Raw genomic sequence first — 17,962 nt, 5'->3', positions numbered from 1 at the left:
GGCCCGCGGGGCATTGTGGGAGGCGGCGGCGGGGCTGCCTCAGTACGGGTCCGGGTCCGGGTCCCGGTCCCGGTCCAGGCGCGGCCACCCCGCGGTGCCGGTAAAGAAGAGCCGCACGCCGCCGTGGGTCCGCACGCTTTATTTCATCGCTCGGGGAACGCGGGGGGGACACGCCGCGCTTACAGCCGCGCCCGCACACCAGCCTCGCCCCGCCGGCCCACAGCCTGAGGGGCCCCCGGCATGGCCCGGCCCCGGGAGGCGGGCACGGGGCGTGAGGAGCGGGGCCGGAGGTCAGGGCCGCTGCGTGTGCGCCTCGTGAGCGGCTGCTGCCCGTCTGCGGCCTCCCAGGAGCAATACAAATACACAGAGTACCAGCGCAAGAGCCGGTCGGTTTTCCATAGGGCAGTTTTTGGATCGTTCTGTCCGGAAATATCCTGACCTGTTCACAAAGCTTTATTTTCCCTCCCTTGTTTACAAGATGTTAACAAATAAAATACGATGATAAAAAAGCGTTCAGCTTTCCAAACAAGTGACCTACACAGAAACAAAAACCCAATGTCAAATTCTTACACTGGCTTTCTTTTTAATAACTTCTAAGTGGTTGACTTCTCTTTCAAGCTGCAGATATCTGACAATATCTAACAGTGAATTATTTTTAAAGGTCTGGGGACTTGTAAGCTACCTGCTTTTTGTTATTTCCCAGTCAGCATTTACTTCCTGAATCTGCAGCTTGCCATCGTGCACAGCAGTGGACGTCGTGTGGTAGCACTGCGGTAAGGGGACAGGTATCAATACCAGGAGGGTAACAGGAGTTGCGGGCAGCACTGCTCTACCCCAGTCAGTCATACCGAGAGGTCCAACTGCTGTGGATACCCATGACAAGGACAGACAGAACAACAACAAAACAAAAACCGCCTGCAGACAACCCTTTCCTCTATGGCTGCAACTTGGAAGAAAGGCAGGGTGCTACGGATGAGCACCAGCAAGGTGCGCATCACAGCAGGCTGTGGTCCTGGGCTCCTGGGGCGGGCAGTACCAGGGGAGGCTGAAGCACCAGGCAGGGCTCTGCGAAGGTCTCTTCAGGCAGAGGTGAGACGAGGTGTGAAGAGGTTGTGTGTGGAGTGAAATGGCTGGAGCATCTCTTCTAAGGAGTGGATGGATCAATTATTCAATAGGCAGTGACGGTGTATGGAGGAAGTGTGATTTCACTCAAATGGTAAGGAGTATTATGAGCTGCAGAAAGCTAAAGAGACCTGAGCATAATTGGCAGTCAACTGGAGAGAAAAGATCCCTGAGAGCAAAGCAAAATTCAGTGCCGTAAGTGAAGGTTTTGTATCTTCCTGGGCAGCTCTCAAACTGGTCTGACAAAGTGACGTTGGAAGGAGATTTGCATCAGTTTAACCCTTGCTAACCAGGCCTTCGGCACTGGCAAGACCCTTGCAAGAGAACAAGTCTTTTGGGAAGAAATGTTTCTTTCTACCTGAGTGGTAGGGAAAAATAAGGCACTAGCTAAAAATGAATTACAACAAAAAACAATCCTGCCCATCCCTGGGACAGAAATCCTAGTTGTTGTTTTTTCATATTACGGTTGTAAGTTAATCATCACCACAAGATGACAGCTTTTTTTTACAGCCTACCTTCCAGTCTTCTGCTCATCAGCTTTTCTCTCAACTCAGCTTCCTCCCCAAGAACAGCTGTCACCATATGTTGACATCATTACCAAAGAGTTTCACAATCCCTAACGTAATGGCAATTGTTCTTAGTTCAAAACAAGTGGTGAAGAGAGAAGTAAGACTTGCACATGGCATAACTGCATTTAACTCTGCTATCTAACAGAATTTTCATGCTCTGTCAACTGCCAATCCAAGGCATTATAGGAACAGATGATGACATCCCTAATACAAGATGGCACTAGTGCTGCCATTCCCCCTAAATGACAGGGAAAGTACTCCTAGTTTTCCCCCTTTAACAGGCAACTGTTGCTGGACAAAACCAAGACTGTTTCCAACTGTTGCCAGAAGACCACACTCTAAGGTCAAGAGACTGACTACAAAAACAGATCTCCAGCTTTGTGCAAATGGAAAACACTTCCAAGGTATGGGCTATAAATCAGAGTCCCGGGCTGAAGTAACCGACAGCCCCAAGCCAGGACCATTCATCATTTCGATGTCCAGGTCTCTCATGCACAGGTTGCCGTTGTTCCGCCAGGTGGAAGCAGTCTGTCACTTCTACGGGCACAGGCTGCGGTGCAGTTCTGCGAGTCGCAACTACTGCAAGCCGGACAGTACCTACCCCTCTCTTCAGACACTTGTTTCTTGGTGCCACGACCAATTCAGGCCATCAAATCTGTACTACAATGCAGCCTACTTATGATGGGTCACTTCTCCTCCGTGTACCTACTTAAAATAACTTTGGCTAGTCCAAATAAATCCCTTCCTGTTTGGATGTTTGGATGCAACTGTCATTTGGTTATTTCACATTTCAGACCTTTTCTCAGCCAGTCCCTCCAGTCATTTTGGTGGCTCAAGCTCAGCAGCAACAACTTACAGGTGCTTAAGTGCTTTCATCCCAGATGCAAATGCAGAAACTCCTGAATCTTTCCCCAGGAGTGCTCCTGGGCATGGGCGTGTGCTTTGCTCTCTCCACCCCCCAGAACGGGCACCCCCAGAACACGATCCACAGCCACCTGACAAAAGGGAGTAGAAGGAGGATCGATTCGGTGACCTGCTCCGGGATAACTCAGCAGTGCAAAGTTTTCTTTCCCATGCTGGCGCAGACGCCCAATTGCCAGCTGAGCATATAAGGAGCTCTTCCACATACGATCATCTTCCCCTACCACAAAGAGAAAGTGACCTTCTGCTTTTTCAATGGGGATTGTGCAAGGAGAATTACCAGGATTCGTTGGGTCATCCAGAGCTTCAAAGGTGTCAAACACACCAGTGTCAGAAACACTGACCTTATTCATATCAAAACGCAGCCCGGGCAGAGTCATCTCACCATAGTGGAGGTCAGCAACTGTGTTCGAACTACAGCCAGAGATACAGACAGCAGCCACTACCTCTGGCAGGAAGGTGATCATGGAGAGCGCTAGTTCTGCCCCCTTCCCAGTCCCAATCACTCCAACTCCTGGCCCCTTCACCTTCAGATAAGATAGTAGGGTGGGGAAGAGAGGAAGGAAGGAATAGAGAAAATATGCATTAGAAAAGGATTAGCCATTAAATGCCTTTGGACTTGTGCTATTAAAAAAAATAATAATAATTATAGATGTGGCCTGTTGGAAAGCTACTGCCTAGATCCAGACTCCTCCCTCTGTTCAAGGGTCTTACTTTTTCAGAGAGAGCAACAAGTGTCAAACCCCATCAAGTAACACTGGTGCCATGTTTGTGCTAAACACAAGTACAATCAGCTGGACCTCACCTATTGCACATTTTGGTGCAAGTATTTTCTTTTTCCCAAAACAGGTAGCAGGAAATTCAAGTACAGACTATTGCTATATAAGCATCTTTATCACCACTGCTCCTGTTTGAAGGCTGTTTCAGCACTTCATTGCCCTAACGATCAGAAATTATCTAGTTTCCAGTGTGAACTTATTTAATGGCCTGTTTGTGCCAGAAGAAATTCACTCTCTGCAGAGATACGCATGGCTGCCTATGCAAGACCTACACTTTTTCCATTACTTGGCCTAAACCTGCCCAGCATAAGCTGACAGTCCAAGAAAATCACAGCCACCCCTTGGGCACGACTACCAAGTCTTTCCTAGTTCCTTGTCTGGAGAGATCTCTCATTACACTCACCTTTGGGTGACGCTGTAGAAATCTAGCTGCCTCCTCAAAGTACTCGAGGTTAAACTCTTTCATGACCTTGGGCAGATCTTCAAAGTCAAAATATGGCAGAGAAAGAGCAGCAAAACCATGGGTAGCCAGGAGACTGGATCTAAATTCAATCAAACCTCCTTCATCACCATACATGTCAATCACTCCTGGGAAGGGGCCATCCCCTGAATTAAGAAGAGGAACAGAGGACAAGTTATCAACAAGACACTAAAAAGTATCTAGTTAGGAGTGAAAAACAAAATATAAAAGGCATAAGACATGTTCTATTCCTAGAACTTCACTACTCTTCCATTTGCACAGCTGAGATTACAGAATTAGTGCTGTATTCCACTTTAGCTATTTCAAACTAAGAACAGATCCTCAGCTTCCTCTTAAAATATGTATGCAGCTAAACGTGTTTTTTTTTTTTTTTTTTTAAATCTAAATGTATTTCTCAGTGGTCTTAACCTCCCACCCTTGGAACAATCATACTCTAAATCAGCTATTTTCCCACCAAGAAGTCATACTGTAATTAGCAAGTGCAAGCGCATTGCTAATGAGGCAGTAGCACAGAGGCCTAGAAATAAATTCAATAAAACTTATGCAAACTCTGAAATCAGGTACATTAAAAAAAGAACAGCGGAGACACCCACTGCTGGATGCAATCAGCTGAACTTCCTAGCTCTATCTCAACATCAACGGTGTTAAGAGGTGGCAGCAGACCTGCTATTGCATGTGTGAAAAGACAGGGTAAAACTGACAGGGTGCGGTTACGTGTGTGCAACCGATGCACAGATAAACATGCATATACATGTGTACCATCAGTCCTACAAAGCTTCAGAAATATTGAGAACCACAACCTTAAGCAAGCATGCTTTGCAGCCAAGGTTGTGTTGCGTTGTTGCTGTCTGTTGTGCCAGCAGATTTTAGGTTAAAGGCTCTGGGAACCATAAAGACCCTGAGTAATTCTATTATTATTTTTTTGTCTGGCCACCAGATGTCACCACTGATGCATTCAGATAGAATGGAAATAGAATAGCTAGGCAGAAAAGGTACCTGCTTGTGCAAAAGTGCATTAACTCTCTGTCCTCGTCTATATGCAACAAAGACAAGACCTGTGACATTTCAAGGTGCTTGAGAAAAGGAAGTTTTGGAAAAGAAATGCTAGATGGAAACCTCCTAACAAAGCATTAGAAAGTCAGAAAAGCACTGAAATGTGCTTTTGGGTTCTTTTTCTTTCAGTTCTAAAATTCTTCATTGAAATTCAATATTCTGTGTGAGAGAAGACCAGTACAGATAAATTTCTCATAATGCCACGATCAGTAGTAACCTATAGTTAAGAACACTCAGCCTAGATGGCTAGGGGAAAAAAAAAAAAAAAGTACTCTATTTATTTATCACCCCTATGTGGAAAGCTTTATAGTAAGTACATTTGATAAAAGCACAGTTAAGCCTTGAGAGAGTCTTCTTGAGAGAGAGAAACACAACTTCAACTTACAGAAGGATCCTCGATTGCCTTCCTGAGTGCCTACACATGTACATGTATAGGTTCTGCATCGTTCACTAAAAAGTAGGATGAAATGCTAGACAACTTTACTGATGCTTAAAAAAAAAACCCTACAGCCTGTAACTTTTGTGCCTGAAACGTGAAATCCCTTTCACATTATAATTATAGTGTAAGCCCACTTCTGTAATCTCACTTTTACTGAGGACAGTTGACCTTTACGATTCTTGTCTTAACAATCCCTGAAGCAAAGAAAGATATGGTGGTAATGCTGTAACTGGATCCTCCACCAAGAAGGATGCCAGCATCATTTAAGCAATAATCCCAGACTTTTTTCATAACATTACAACACCAGACTTTGTAAAGGGATAAATGCAGTTCCAGCTTGCAGATCTCTGGATTCCCACTGAGCTCAGCAGAAATTCAGCTCACTCTCTAAGACGGGACATATTAAAATAACCACGTCTCAGTGTTAGAAATTCCAGAACGCTGACTAAACATTTGATCCAAAATTCAAAGTTCAATCTATGCTGTTTTCTTCTTCTTCGGTGGACTTTGCATCTGTATCTAAATGGATAAAAAAAGATTATTGGTTTGGAAATCATTCACCGAGAAGATTTAAACCCCTAACAATTGTAGTGGTACTTGCAGGATTTGGAGAACTAATCTATTATAAGTTAGAGACAATATGGACTGCAGTTGTAGTAGAACAACACCAAGGAGAATACGGAAGTTTAAATCATGGCTCAAGTGTTCAAACGCTGTCATCAGTGTAAGGTTTCATTTTCCAGCAACAGTAGCAGGCCATCAGAATATCACACCTCATAAAACACAGCCATCCCACAAGCAGAACAGGTAGAACTCGTCCAGAAATCTGTTTTGCATTTGTACCACAGAACAAATGAACTAACTAAACTATTAACTTGGCTTCGGCTCTGGTGTAGCAGAGGTGGAATACTTCTATTTCCCAGAATCTGCCCTGCTGCTCTGCTTATTGGCATGTATGTGTTTCTCGGGGAGGAAAAAGGGCTTTTAAATTAGATGCCACTCAGGGTGAAAGCAGTGGGAGATTTACCAGAGGCTCACAAGGTGAAGCCTATCAGCTTTTCTGAGTATTATGCATTCTGCAGTTTGGAACAAACATGGAATGAGTGCGAGCAGCAGCGTGCCAAACCCTACAAGCACTGTTCTCATTTCGCTTTCTGCCCCATGACAGCCACCTGCCCGAGCCTGGCCTGCCGGGAGGACGGCGCAGAGCCCCCAGATGCCATCGTGTCCCCGGGAGATCTCGGGGAAGAGCCACAAGGCCCGTTCGGCCCCGCTCCGGGACGGGCATTTCCCTGGGCCCGGCCGGGCAAGCCGCGGGGTCCCGAGGAGCACTCACCCGGCGGCAGGAAGAGGGAGCCCCTCACGCCTCCCTCCTTCAGCCGGATCCTCCGCACGCCGGGGGCCGTGAACCACCGCTCCACCTCGGCCTTGGCCATCACCGGCCCGTGGATGGCGCCGGGCTGGCTGTGGCCCTGGTGGACCAGCATCTCCACCTTCATCGGCGCGCCGGTGCTGCGGGGGACGAGCCGCTGGTACGGCCTCTCCATGCCGGCGGGGGCGAGGCTCCAGAAGAGCCCCATGGGCTCCACGCCCGTGTAGTCCCCGCCGTGCGAGGCGTCCGTGCCCAGGTGCAGCTGCCCGCGGCCGTCCGCCCGGTAGTGAGCGCACGACTGGAAGAGGCAGCCGCGCTCGTCCGCCACCACGGCCCGCAGGGTCACCGGCTGCCCCGCGGCCAGCCCCGCCACGCGGGTGTCCACCCGCTCGTCCGCCAGCCCGGCGGCGGGGGTCACGGCCACGCTCACGGCCCGGCGGCGGGGCGCGGGGGGCGGCGGCGGGGCGCGGCACAGGGCCCGCAGCGGGGCCGAGGCGGCAGCCGCCGCTCTCCACATGACGGCGGCGGCGGGACGGAGGGCCGCTGCGCCAACGGCAATAACGGCCGGGCGGCCGCCGCCCCCGCCAGGCAGCCTCAATCGAGAGCTGAGGCCTTCCCCCCCCCCCCCCGCCCCGGGGCCGGCCTCCCCCCGGGACGGCCTCGCCTCGCCCCCGCCGCCCGCCCCGCGGAGCCCGAGGGGTGCCTGGAGCCCGCCCCGGCCCTGCCCGCTCGCAGCCAGGCAGGCAGGCAGGCAGCCCCAGCTCACGGCTCGCTTTAATGAGTGACAGAAATACAGCCGGTGCGGCTCGGAGCTGTGAGGCACTGACCCGGTAACAACCTGTGCGAAGGCACCAGCGCCTCTGTTCCTCTGTGCGAGTGCGCCTGGCAGCCGATCGCTACTCACCGTCCCCGCTCTTCCCCTCTTCTCAGAGAAAACCTAAGCGGAGGCGGGAGGGCGTTACGGCCTTGCCGAGACACTACCACAGCCCCACAGCCTTGTGCACAAAGGGACAGCCAGCCCTGCTGAGATGACCACATGCAGGTCCGGGCGTGACCACCAACAGGTCCACGCCAGTTCTTCTGTTTTCCCTTATGCTTCTGAATGTTCCAAAACCACAAAGTTTTCTCGTTTCTACTGGATATACCCAGAATATTCTGTCAGGCTATGGGCTGTTGTCATCTATAAATTAGTTAATTTGTTATTTCAGGATGCTGGCACAGTATTGCCACACTTGTAAGTGAAAACCATATTTATACCAGATCTCAGAATTGACAGCATTAAGGCAGATGCATACGTTTTGGTGATGTGGGAGAGGACAAAAGAACAGAGTAAAATAGAAAGAAGTGCACATGGAGAAAGGGAAGATTACTGGAGGTAGGCAGAAAGAAGAGCTGCTTCTAGAAAGAATACTGCAAGAAACCATCTCTGGTAAGGACAATGGCATCCAACACGTTTCCTCTAAGGAAGCCCTGCAAGGTAAATTTTCATCCCATTTCTCAGCTCAGCTTAGTTACCTTCCACTTAAACTCACACTCAAAACAGACCCAGCCTTGCCACCATCATTTTTCCACAGCTTGGAAACCCATACCACGTACAGTAAGGAGGCCAAGAGATCCCTGAGGTTAGAAGACACTGTGAAAAGGAAGCAGCTCTCATGGCTCTCACTCACTATCTTCCTCAAAGAAACTCAACAGCTTATTTTCTGATGTTTTTTTGCTCTCACTCAGAGCCATATAACAAAACAAATCTGAAACACCAGCATCTTCCTCTGGAAAGTAACCTAACTCACATCACAGCTTATTTGTCGTTCCAGATGGCTTGCCGTTGAGGTGCCTGTGGAAGAAGGCTTGGATCTGCTGCCAGGCATCTTTCTGTGCCTCAGAGTGTGCCTTGGGCTCCCCTCCCCAAATCACAGGCTTGCCAACTAGCAGGTGCATTGAGGCTGCACACATTGGGAAAAAGGGGGGTTCGATATAATGCCCTGCTCCAGGATAACAGACTATCTCAGGCTTTTCCTTCCCATGTGCCTGCAAATGTTTGCTCGCCTCAACTGCAAAGAATTCACTTTTCCAGTTGTGATCATCCTGGCCAACGATGAACAGAAAGCGACACTCGGCCTTCTCCAAAGGGATAAAGCTTTGGCGGTCAGGCCCTTCTAACGGGTTGTTCAGTACATCGACAATATCAACAATCCCAGACTTGTTGATCTTGATGCGTTTTCTGTCGGCACCGAGGGGGGGAATGGTGATATCCTTGTAGCGGAGCACTGCGCCCACATTCGCCACCGAGCCATTGATCACAGCGGTGGCCGTGATGCCCTTCAGGAATGAGGCCATGGAGAGGCACAGGTCACCCCCCTTTGAGAATCCAAGCAGCCCAACCCCTGGGCCTTTCACCTGGATGGGAGAGAACGAGAAACCACAATCAATAAACCATCGCTTGCTATTTCTTTGAAGTGCTGCCATGTTCGCAGCAGTCTTTGTTCTGAATTTGGACCCCAGGTAGAGGCATCTAAGGTCCTGTGTGCAAGGCCCATGTCTGAAGGACCTCGGAGCACTGCTCTGTGCTTGATTTATTACCACAAGCCCTGCTGACACTGCAGCAGCATCCTAACAGAGGACACTGGAAGATGGTTAGTGAATATCTCAATTGCTCCAACATCCAAAGACCCTCTGGGCTAAAACGGCTCTGAGACAGCACTAAAATTTAATACCTTCTGTACCTTAGCACCAGCATGACAGGCTCCACACCCACTGACTTTGAAGCACAGAAAAGGGGGAAATTAGAAAATACGGCCCAAAATGTTGAAAACATGGTGGCAGGTATCAGTGAAGGTGTTAATGAGAGGCTAAGATACTGTTGCCAGGGGGAGATTAAAAAAAAAAAAGTAATTTTTGGGCAGAGGAGTAGCAAAAGCAGTTAGGGTTAAGGCAACTGAAAGGCAACCAAGGCCTTTAACAATTACTCATCTTTCTGAGGCTGAGGAAGGTATTTATTTTGAGCTCTCCAGAGAGGCAAGACACTGCCTTGTGCAATTCTAGCTATGGCTGTGTACAGCTATTTGGAAGAAGACGCAGAACTAAGCAGGGCTCTCCTCCAAGAGGTGACATCTTGATGCAGACTTAAGCAGAGCTCGCTCTCTTCCAAGAGGTGCCAGCTCAGGAACCCTGATCCCTGAGTTCACAGCCAGCAACTAAAAGCCACACACCACATACCACCATTTGGAGTGACTACAACAGCTTATTACAATACACAGCAACAAATGTGTATTTATGGACTTCTTATGCCCTGGATCACAGAGGCGTATCACATGCTCCAAGGCTGAAAAGGACATTTAGTTCTCAAGGACATTTTACAGAGCGTAAACCTCAAAGCCCTGTTGGAAGCCTGATAAGCCTCAAGGCTACCGGTTCCCTAGTTACAACACTGGGCTGAATGAAGCAGAAATTACCAGTATGTGACCCACATGTCATTGTGTCACCCGGCCAGCTCAGAAGAACTGGAATAATCTGCCAGAGAACCGCTGTAATGGGAGTTAAAGATATGAAAGGAACTATTTACAGCCAACGTGAACAGAGATGCTATTTTAAATAGAGCAGTTCTGCCCTGTGTGCAGTCTGACAGGACTTAACTAATGACAATTACCAGTAGTGAAAAAGAGTCAATAAAAAAGCCAACCTGGGTGTGTTTTAACATGTAGTTTACGGCTTCTTCAAAATATTCCAGGTGGAACTCCTTCATCTCTTTGGGGAGATCTTCATAGCCGTAGAAAGCCAGAGCCAGCACAGCAAAGCCATAGTTGGCCAGCAGGCATGCCCTGTATTCAGGGAGTCCTCCTCCCGTTCCATACAAGTCAATAATTCCAGGAAAGGGGCCGTTTCCTGCAACAGACCACAAAACAGATACCTTAACCCATCACTTTTCATTTATATCCCAAATTGATAGGACAGGGAATGTATCTTTTAAAAAGAAAAAACAAAAAAAGCATCAAGAATGGTACTAAGCATCCTAAATTCTGTGCCTATTTTCAGTAAATGGCTAAATTGCTTCAAGATTAAACAAGACAGCACAAAACAGCAGTCTTGCTAACGTTTTAGTGAACATCAGGGCTGGAAGGGAAGGGCTCCCCTGACAGTCACATCTAGTTCCCTATATAATGTAAACTCCCTGCAAAGATACCAAGCTCTGCTTCAAAAATACCCAGGAGGATTCTCCTCACTGCATTTCTTAAAAGATGGATCCAAAAATCTCATCTTCTGATGTTCCGAGCTTCTCAGTTCCTGTGTTAATGTACTACAGCAGGTTAACCAGGGCACTAAGGGAAGAAAATACTTGCAGTCGGCCTTGCTACCCTCATGAGGGAAACTCTACCTTAGGCTCATCAGGAGACAGGGATGGAACGGAGCTGAGCGGGACTGCTACAAACTGATAAAGAAGTATGGAAAGGAGGAGGCCATAAGGATTCTTCATTCCTGCTCTGAATATAGGCAATCTCAGGTGTCCACACACTAATGCGCAGAACTTGGGCAACAAACAACACGAACTGGAAACTCACCACCAGCCACAGGGCTACAACGCAATCATAATCAGGGATGCTGGCTGGGACAACACGTATGATAGCACTACTCTCATGGAGGAGCTACCAAGGGCAGGCAGGGAAGGAGGCGGGGAGGGAAAAGCGCATGCTATGTAGAAGTGCGCTCTGACTCTGTGGGGTTCCAGCATAAAACCAGAGACACGCCTGGTGAGAGCCTCTGGGTCACAGGGAGAAGAGAAGATGGGAATGTGTTGGGGTATCGTGACTGCTAAAGAGCACCTGACCAAATCAAGGCGAGAGATGAGGCTTCCTACTGACAACTAGCATAAGCCTTAACAGTTGCTGGGAGGACAACACAGCATTTGTCAGGCAATCTGGAAACCTCTGAGACCCTCTCGATAATTTGCTGACAGAAAGGCTGTAAGGGCAAACCTGTATAATGCTCTACTTGACCTCCTGCTCGGAAGTGGAGAGAAGTGGTGCAAATTTGGCAGCAAAAAGCAGCTTGGACTGCAGCAACTCTGAAATGACTGAGTTCAGGATTTGGGGAAAGGCTGGGATGGGCAGCAGCACAGTTAGGACCTGAGACTTTTGGACAGCAACGTTCAACCCTGAGAATGACTAGCTGAGTTCCCTGGAGAGCAGCCAGGTAGGGGAAAGGTAGGTTGAGGGCCGGCTGGCACCACACGCCACCACCACGGCATTTGAAAACAAACAAGCGTTCACATGCAACTGTTGGCCAAAACCAAGCTTTCCTCTGAGCAACCTACGGTTCTGTATCAACAACTAGTATGGTGACACAGTTTGTGGATGGCAGTAAATTTGAGAGAGTACTGAGGGTGAGCTTCAATCCAGGGGGATTCTGGTGAATTTAGAGACTGGGCTAACAGACAGGTCATGAAGTCTTCACCCATGGTGAAGGGTGAAGGTGTTCTCTGGGCACAGAGCAATCGCTTGCAACCCCACACCTTGGGATGTGACTGCCTGAGCAGCAGCCTTGCCAAAAACAACCGTGGACCAGGGGCTGAACAGCAGTCACTAAAATAACCTCACGGGGCAACGAGCCCGGCAGGGCTGGTACTCACCGGGGGGCAGGAAGAGCGTGGCCCGGATCCTCCCCTCTCGCACCGGCACCCTGCGCACCCCGTCCCGCAGGAACACCCGCTCGTGCTCGGCCTGGGCCAGGAGCTTCCCAGGGGTGTCCCCGTGGCCTTCAAACACCTCCAGCTGCAGGCGGAAGGGGGTCTGCACGTCCTTCTTCACCAGCCGCCAGAAGGGCTTGCAGGGCTGCAAAGCCCAGAGCAGCCCCATGGGCTCCAGGCCGCTGAAGCTGCCTCCCGGCAGCGCGGGGCAGCGGGCCAGGTCCAGCTCCCCATCATCCGCCGCCTGGTACCGGCCGTGGGCCTCGAAGAGCTCGCCCGCCTCGTCCCGCAAGGATGTCCGCAGCGTGACCTGCTGCCGCGGGCCGAGGCCCTGCACGGCGATGGCCAGCGGCTCGTCGAAGAGGCTGCGGGCGGCCGGCGAGAAGCGGATGGTGGCGGCCATGGAGGAGAGGCCGCGGGCGGGGAGCGCACCAGGGAACCCCGCGGGGCCGGGCCAGGGGAGCCTCTGCCAGCAGCGAGCACTCACCCGGCTCAGGGAGAGGGCAGCGACCTGCCCCATAGCCCCGCAACGCTTCCGCCTCCGGGGGCCGGCGCCCTGCTCTGCCCACCCGAGCCGGGCTGGGCTGGGGCGCCCTCGGCCCGCCCGCCGCTGCTCGGGGCGGGGCCTGGGCGCTGCCCGTGACGGGGAGCGGCGGCTTGGCTGTGGGGCAGTGCCCGTGTGTTAGGGCTGGGAGCTGTTAGCCCGCGGCCCGCCCTGTGGGGGTGTAACGCCTCACACAGAGCGGTGCGGGCTCCCAGCTCGCATCGCTGCAGGCGAAGCTCGGTCATGGCGAAGACTCTGGCGGCCTGCCGCCTTCCCTCGCCCCTCGGCCGAGGCATCGGAAAGGGGCAGTTTGGGACGGGATCCATTCGGGGTGTTTTGAAGTGCTCATAGGAGCAAAATCAGCTCATGCCCGCCATTTTGTCCAACCTTTTAGTCACAGAGCGTGAGCACCAACCATGGGAATTCACATTCGGGAGCACAAGTCCTGTGAGGAGCAGCTGGGGGAACTGGGGGTGTTTAGTCTGGAGAAGAGGAGGCTCAGGGGAGACCTCATTGCTCTCTACAGCTACCTGAAAGGAAGCTGTGGGGAGCTGGGGGTCGGCCTCTTCTCGCAGATAACTAGTGATAGTGAAGCCAGGGATAGAAGAATGGGGGCTTGTTTAATCACATTAATGATTTCTAAATAAACAATCGTTATTATTAAAGCCAGGAATGGAGGAATGGGGGCTTGCTTAATCACATTAAAATAGATGTTGCTGAGTGTCTTTGCTTACTACTGTGCAAATTAACCAAAACAAGGAGTCTCGGGCCCCCTCACAGAGGATGTTTCCTGACAAAAATGGGGAACCTGTCTCAAAAACCAGCTGAGACCAACCTTGTGGTTTGGACCAGAGCCAAGGAGCAGCTGAGTCTGTACAAAGGCAGGGGGTAACTAGTGGTAATGAAGAGTTAGTTATCAGCCTTCATTCCCACGACCCCCCGACGACCACCACCAGAAGGCACTGTTCAAACGCAGACAGGAGGAGTTTATGGAAATGACTTCTTGTAGCTAATTTTAATACAAAGCGGGGATAGGTTATGCATATGTATAGGCATATTGGGAAACTTCATGCATATGTAACTCTTTACTGTGTATAACCAGGGCAAGTTGCCACGTTGGGGCACGCATGCCTTTGGGAGCTATCCCGCATGGGCCCGGTGCCGAAATAACCACATACCTACTTTATAACTCATTTGCTTTGAGTTGTAGAGTTCTTCCACGAATCAATAGGACTAGAGGAAATGGCCTCAAATTGCACCAGGGGAGGTTTAGGTTTGAAATTAGGAGACATTTCTTCTCAGAAAGAGCAGCTGGGCATTGGAACGGGTTGCCCAGGGAGGTGGTGGCATCACCATCCCTGTGGTTGTTCAACGAAAAGGTGGACCTGGTGCTTAGGTACAGGGTTTAGTGGGTGACATTAGTAGGGGATGGTTGGACCAGATGATCTTGAAGGTCTCTTCCAACCTTAATGATTCTGTGATTCTATTGCATGTGCAAATCCAGCACTTGGATAGATTTGCCACAACAGCTACCCAAGCTGCAAGGTTAAGGAGAGAGATACCTCTCCATATTCAATAGGTTCCTAATCCATGCAGAGCATAGCCTAAAAATGTTTTGATCAGAATTTGGAACCTCATTTCCTGTGCTATTAATGTATAAACAACCTTTGGCTTAGAATAAAGTAAAATTATGCAAATTAATTGTAATAATATTTCTAAATAGTTGTAAAAGTAATTCCAGAGGTTAAAGGAGCAATTGAAGATGGATCTGATTTTCATGGTCAGAGGTCATGCATCCTTGTGACCACAGTCCAGTCACAAATCCAGGCCTGGAGCAGAGGGTTTAAGAGTAAGGGTCGGCATCGTGTTTTCTGGAGGGGGCACCTTTCTCTGTGTTGTGTTGTTGGGTGGTGGTACCTTCCTACAGGGAGATTCATATACCTGGTGGGGAATTCCTTTGCTTTTGATGACAGTGAAGGTAGTGCAGTGTAACTGGTGTGCTCCCTTCCAGAGTTCTCACTCTGGCGCACCTTGATGTAAGCCCAGCCTCCTGGTTCCAGAGCGTGGCACAGTTTGAAGGAAAGCTCTGGAAGATCTTGCATTCCTTGAGAATGTACAGTTATTACATGTTTCATCAGGGGCCTGCAATAATTTAATGTTAAAACATCAGTCAGTTGCAGGTCAAGTCTATGCGGTGCTTCAGGTGGTGAATGGGAAAGGCTCATAGGCCATCCCATAAGAATTTCACGAGGCAAACAGCCATGCTTCTTATTTGCTGTGCTTTGCATATACAACAATGGTAGTGGCTGTGTTTCTGGACATTTTAGGCCTGTGTCTTAACATGCCTTAGCTAATTTACTTCACATGTCAGAGTTTCTTCTTTCTGCTGTACTGCTATATTGAAGATGGTAGGCGCAATGCTGGTGTTGCTTAATCTTTAAAGCTGTGTAAAAGTTTTAATCACTTGGCTTGTGAAATGGGTGCCTTGATTACTATCTGTAGTAAGAGGAAAGCCAAATCAAAATATCAAGTCTCTTAAAAGTTTCTTGGCCACAATAGTGACATGAGCATGTTTGCAGGGATAAGCCTCAACCCATCCTGAGAACCTGCAATGGATTACAAACACATATTCTGGATTACAACATTTAGCCATCTGGAGGAAACTCTATCTGCAGATTATTTGCAGGTCCCAAGGTTAGAGATGTGCTGCAGGGGTTGTTTCTGTATACTGGCCTATGTTAGGGACTAGGCACATGGGATAGGTACTGCAATACTGCTGTGCTTCACAGTAAAATTTGGAGCAAACCATTCTCACTGTATAGCTGCAATCATCCCCCCTTGGCTAGTGTGAGCCACAGAGTGTGACACATGTGCAAGACAGGGTAAAATGGAATGAGACATGACCAGAGGACTATCTGGAGAATGCCATAAAGAATCTGGATGAAATTGGCAACCACTGTGGAGCCGAGTCCTTCTCAGTTGCAGGAGCCTTGTTCTACAATAATTAAAGTTCTGAAAGAGACGGTGAATCAGAGTCAGAAAGACAAATGACAACAAACTCCAGAGCCCAAGGGCTACAAAGGGCCACAAAACTGGCAGGATGATCAGCCAGGTCATTTCCTCATGTGACAGTGTCATGGCCCCATGTTGTGGTTTCGGCTGGCACCTGCTACTATGAGGAAAATTAACTTTATCCCAGCTGAAACTGTGTCAGCCTGACATGTAACAATAGATAGAGGATAGAAGAAGGGCTCGTAAAAGAGCATCACGTAACAATTACTCTTAATAGGAGAACCTGTACAGGTAGGAAAACTACTGATTCCAAAGCTGACCAAAATCACGTACAACACCAAAGACATAGCAAGAGTCAGGGTAGATGGTTGCAGATTGACTCTGATCCAGAACGCAGGCACAGATAAATCAACAAGTTCAGCAGCTTGTGCAGAAGAGACAGAAGGAAGAGCAAAGACCTCCAATGTGCCATGCACAGTATAGACAGCACAGCTGGAAACAAGTTTTCCAGTTGCATCTTCGAGGCAAGAGCCATTTACAGAAATGATAAGATCTGGGTTGAGCAAGTGCACATTCTGAAGATCAGGCCGTGAGGTAAGGATCTGTTTGGTAAGACAGTCATGAGATTCACCATCCATCGGGGCTAGCAAAAGAGACTCAATTGCCAGTCAGATACCTTTCCTTTGAGATAAGTTACTGAGAAACACACAGGAGAAGCTTTTCCCAGTTTAAAGTAATTTGGACAGGTTCAGCACTTAGCATGTGGCCTACTTCATCAGTGTGAGAACACCAAATCTGTAAAGATGTCCTGAAGTCCCGATGTCCTGAAAAATGTCCTTGCTCCATGATGTCCTGAAGAAAAGACGGGTCTGGAGAGACAGGTGTCAACGCAAGATTAGATTGCCAGAGATGAAAGAGAGAGATGAATTCTTCCTGATGCATTGTTGACATGTCAAGAAACATTCCATCCAGATAAGAGTGGATGGCACAACTTAGTTTACATAAGAGATCTTTGCTCAACAAGTTACTAAAAGCAGTAGCTATTAAAAGAAAAGTAAGATAATCAGAGACAGGACCAACTGAAACACTGTCAGAAGTTATAAGAGGACATGGGATGGATTATCCTGCAACACCCACACCATTTACAACTTCAGAAGAAAAGGTAATGTGGGAAGTCAGAGGCAGGCGAAGTGGAATGAGAAGCTCCGGTATCAAGGAGACAGGTTACAGTTTTTCCTCCAACAGGACAATTTAGATAGGGTCCATACTTAGGGCTAGCAGTGGAATCAATTTCCTCCTCCCCCTGTTCATCTGAGTTATCCGGAAGGTATGGGGATAGATGAGAAAAATAGCATAAATCTGTAAGGTCATCCACAATATCCAGCTGTACCAGAGCAGTAGTATGAGAAACAGATGTCAGTGTTGAGATGGTTTAGTTTGTTGTTCAGTTAATTTCTCTTTAAAGTCTTTAATTTCCCATTTTAGGTTGTCCTGGGAATCTTTTAGGATCCAAGTTTTTTGATTCAGTGCACTGCTTAGATGCTTCACTGTACCAACTGAAAAAGGCATCCCACTGAGTCTGCGGTACCTTGTTTTTTTTTTTTTGTTTGTTTTTGTTTGTTTTTTTGTTTTGTTTGTTTGTTTGTTTGTTTGTTTTTTCCTGTTTTGTTTAGAGGGACCTTCTTGGTTATAGGAATTTCATTTTTGAAAACAAAAAAACAAACAAAAAACCTTGAAGGTTTTAGGAGAGTAACATCTATATATAAATTGGGCTGGGTTCCCATGAAGGGAAACCTCTCTCACTTTGAATGGTCTGGTGCCCATCTGTATTCAGTCTCAACACATACACATGTGCCACAAGGTTACATTTCAGGGAATCCCAGATCATGTTTTAACCTCACCGAGATGTCTTATGTCAGACCATGATTTTAAAGGTACCTTTTAATTGCTTTCAAGACTTACTTTTATGCAAAAATAGTGGTTTGCTATT

At 48.6% G+C, this 17,962-nt stretch overlaps 2 protein-coding genes across 2 annotated transcripts; both read right to left on the bottom strand.

Annotated features, from left to right (window-relative positions):
- Positions 1 to 124: 124 nt before the first annotated feature.
- LOC118244562 (acyl-coenzyme A thioesterase 5-like) lies at positions 125 to 7,253 on the bottom strand. The gene is made up of 3 exons (XM_035539625.2): positions 6,701 to 7,253; positions 3,795 to 3,997; positions 125 to 3,139 (listed from the first exon to the last, which is right to left on the bottom strand). Exons 1-3 carry the CDS (start codon positions 7,251 to 7,253, stop codon positions 2,564 to 2,566), a joined length of 1,332 nt encoding a protein of 443 aa, XP_035395518.1. The 3' UTR covers positions 125 to 2,563.
- Positions 7,254 to 7,968: 715 nt separating this feature from the next.
- Positions 7,969 to 13,042, bottom strand: LOC118244561 (acyl-coenzyme A thioesterase 1-like). Its single transcript, XM_035539624.1, has 3 exons — positions 12,360 to 13,042; positions 10,416 to 10,618; positions 7,969 to 9,133 (listed from the first exon to the last, which is right to left on the bottom strand). The coding sequence occupies exons 1-3, from the start codon at positions 12,934 to 12,936 to the stop codon at positions 8,528 to 8,530; spliced, it is 1,386 nt and encodes a 461-aa protein (XP_035395517.1). The 5' UTR covers positions 12,937 to 13,042; the 3' UTR covers positions 7,969 to 8,527.
- Positions 13,043 to 17,962: the final 4,920 nt, after the last annotated feature.

Source organism: Cygnus atratus, chromosome 5 (assembly GCF_013377495.2).
Source record: "Cygnus atratus isolate AKBS03 ecotype Queensland, Australia chromosome 5, CAtr_DNAZoo_HiC_assembly, whole genome shotgun sequence".
Lineage (NCBI taxonomy): Eukaryota > Metazoa > Chordata > Aves > Anseriformes > Anatidae > Cygnus > Cygnus atratus.
Note: the sequence above shows the minus strand (reverse complement) of the source record. Positions and strands in the feature narration are given on the sequence as shown.

Bases quoted from the DNA above. Each gene is read 5' to 3' on its own strand.
- LOC118244562 (XM_035539625.2), bottom strand. From the start codon at position 7,253: ATGTGGAGAGCGGCGGCTGCCGCCTCGGCCCCGCTGCGGGCCCTGTGC. The intron at 3,998-6,700 runs GTGAGTGCTCCT...TTCTTAATTCAG, and splicing joins CTCCCTCTTCCTGCCGCCGG to GGGATGGCCCCTTCCCAGGA. The intron at 3,140-3,794 runs GTGAGTGTAATG...TCTTATCTGAAG, and splicing joins TTCTACAGCGTCACCCAAAG to GTGAAGGGGCCAGGAGTTGG.
- LOC118244561 (XM_035539624.1), bottom strand. From the start codon at position 12,936: ATGGGGCAGGTCGCTGCCCTCTCCCTGAGCCGGGTGAGTGCTCGCTGC. The intron at 10,619-12,359 runs GTGAGTACCAGC...GGTCTGTTGCAG, and splicing joins CACGCTCTTCCTGCCCCCCG to GAAACGGCCCCTTTCCTGGA. The intron at 9,134-10,415 runs GTTGGCTTTTTT...TCTCCCATCCAG, and splicing joins ACATGTTAAAACACACCCAG to GTGAAAGGCCCAGGGGTTGG.